This window comes from Alnus glutinosa, chromosome 10 (assembly GCF_958979055.1).
Source record: "Alnus glutinosa chromosome 10, dhAlnGlut1.1, whole genome shotgun sequence".
NCBI classification, from domain to species: Eukaryota; Viridiplantae; Streptophyta; class Magnoliopsida; order Fagales; family Betulaceae; genus Alnus; species Alnus glutinosa.
In genome coordinates this window covers 5,918,897-5,921,653 of record NC_084895.1, presented here as the reverse complement: position 1 = coordinate 5,921,653, position 2,757 = coordinate 5,918,897, and the positions used below count along the sequence as shown (strand labels likewise).

Here is a 2,757-nt window from a genome sequence, read left to right as displayed (position 1 = left end):
TACGTGTCGTTTTATTGTTTACAGTACCGATCGAGAGAGGATTCAGAGGAAGCTGGGGGGGGGGGGGGGGGGGGGTGGGGTTGGGGAGAGAGGTTGGAATCGTTGGATGATGTGCCCCAAGTAGAGGGCCATTGAATCCATTAATAACACGTATAGTTTGGATGTTCAAGATTTGATTTGAATTTAATAACACAGCCGAAAGGAGTTTGTAATAATCTGTTGAGTCCACTGAGCTTAAAATATAAATTGAAATGAGTTTATGTTAATGTTTGTTCAAGACATAAAGCTCTCTACTTTCATAATACCCGGCCATGTCTTCTTCATCTCTTTCATCGAAGCATAGTGCCCACCATCATTCCACTAAATTTGATTCCTATTTCTACTACCTAAAGGAGAAATATTTTTCAAAGTCTTCCATCGATGTGGAATCATTTCATTTTGTTTGTCGTCCAATTTTTTAATTTACAATTTCCTGTCAACTTAACCTCTTATGACAAATTAGGGAGTACGTTAAAATATTAATTTAAATAAATTAATTCACAATTTCCTGTCACCTTAACTTCTAACGATAAGTGATAATTTAATGTATTAGAGCAAAATCCTAAGTCTGAACCTTGTGTCCATAATTTATCCAATATTTCGATTAAAATAGTTCGCATATATGTCTTCTTCATCTCTTTCATCGAAGCAGAGTGCCCACCATCTTTCCACTAAATTTGATTCCTATTTCTACCTAAAGGAGAAATGATGACTTATTTTTCAAAGTCTTCCACAGATGATACAAGGAAAAACTTGAAGTTCGAACATTGATTACAAGATTAATAAGTTCTAAGAATAAGATAATTGCAATAGGCATATATAGTTATCACATAAGCCAAGTTTACATACAATTATTCTGATTTTGGAATCACCTCCAACTCATTGTTTAGACGATTTGTGAGAATATTTGCACTAATTTTTATGGGGCTGTAGTGACAAAGGGATTATGAGGTATAGTTAATTTATCTCCCTCTCTTTCCAACATTTGAATCACAGTTTTTATGTAAGGACGATCCACTGGGTGCCATTGGATGCACCATAGTCCTACAATTGCAAGTTTCTTTACAATTTTAGCATCTTCACCATCCTCAACAAAGATTCGTATCTCTTCTTTTTGTTTCAAGACATTGTAGATCCATTCTGGAAAGTAGACTTAGCTAGTGTTCTCAACTGTAACATCAACATTTTTCCTCCTTCCAACTATTTCAAGCAACAATATTCCAAAGCTATAAACATCTGCTTTTGCAGACACATTTCCAAAATTTCTAGAAAACACTTCAGGTGCAATGTAACCTATAATTCTCCTAGCTTTGGTCATGTAAACTGCACTTTGATCCTTTGAACACAACTTGGCAAGACCAAAATCAGAAATTTTTGGATTGAAGTTTTGGTCTAGCAAAACATTGTGAGGTTTGATGTCAAAATGGAGGATTCGTTGGTCGCATCCTTGGTGAAGATATTCAATTCCTTTTGCTATGCCAAAAGCAATATCTTGCATCTTATCCCAATTAAGAATAAGGTTCTTGACAGTCGTTGAAGATATAAACTTGTCTAGTGAATCATTTGGTAAGAACTCATAAACTAGAGCTCTTCTAAATCCATTAGCACATAAGCCAACCAAGAGAATCACGTTAACATGATGGATCTTAGCCATTGTTCCTACTTCATTTATGAATTCTTCCCCATTTCCCATTAATATCTTCAGGATCTTCACTGCAACATAAATTTCAGCCATTTTGTTTAGTTTGCTATGTAATTTTTTTTTTTTTTTTTTAGAATGTTCAGAATTATATGAGTTTTATTTGTATCGAAATGTAATATGTATCACACCAATAATATTAGAGACTCCTGATATTTTTTTTTTATTATTATTAATGTTTTGATAATCATAATCTACAGGTTTTCTTCTTGCTCTTTTTTTTTTCTTGATACTTTTTTTTTTCTTTTTAAAGTATTGATATGGGAACAAAGATTTTAATATGTTTTAATTTATGTGGACTAAAATAAAATTAAGGGTCTTATTTTCTAATATATTTGAATGTAATATGCAAGGATTTATTTGATTGCATTAAATGTTGAGTGAAAAAATTTGTTTTATTTTGTAGGATTTGGCTTAGGTGCTATAAAAAAAAATTGCAGTACCATCTTGACTATTGAAAAAACTACAGCACCTATGCTATAATATTTGAAATTTAGATTTTCTTTTTGCTATATATATATAAACTACACCTATGTGAACAAATATTTTAAGAAGTTTACTTTTTTTGGAGTTAAAATAAAATTAATAAGGGTCATAATCTTTATTGTCTTTTTATTAAAAAAATGTGTGATATATATATATATATATATTACAAGCATTTTTTAACCTATAATAAAAAGTACAATAAAGATGTATTTAAATTCTAAAACCAAATTATAATGCAAAATCCCGCACATAGCGCGGGTTATGAGCTAGTTAAAAATAATAGGAGATTCAAACAAGCCCTTTGTTTCTATGTTTCTAACTTTCGACGTAAGGCCTTTTGTTTTTGTCTCTAGTTGACTTGTTGACTAGAGAATGACCTCTAGTTTCAACTAAAGATAATGTAAAGAAGACTTTACTGCGAATACAACAAGGAAAGACGACTACAGTGACCAAAAAACATTTAAGCTAAATACTTTAATTTTTAAGTTTCTAACTTTCCACGTAAGGCCTTTTGTTTTTGTTTCTAGTTGACA

The 2,757-nt window shown here is 31.5% G+C and overlaps 1 protein-coding gene across 1 annotated transcript; it reads right to left on the bottom strand.

Moving 5' to 3' along the window:
- Positions 1-1,192: 1,192 nt before the first annotated feature.
- LOC133878947 (rust resistance kinase Lr10-like) lies at positions 1,193-1,774 on the bottom strand. The gene has a single exon (XM_062317508.1). The coding sequence runs from the start codon at positions 1,772-1,774 to the stop codon at positions 1,193-1,195; it is 582 nt and encodes a 193-aa protein (XP_062173492.1).
- Between the last annotated feature and the right edge of the window lie 983 nt (positions 1,775-2,757).

Excerpts from the sequence above, each read along its gene's own strand:
- LOC133878947 (XM_062317508.1), bottom strand. The coding sequence starts at position 1,774 with ATGGCTGAAATTTATGTTGCAGTGAAGATCCTGAAGATATTAATGGGA.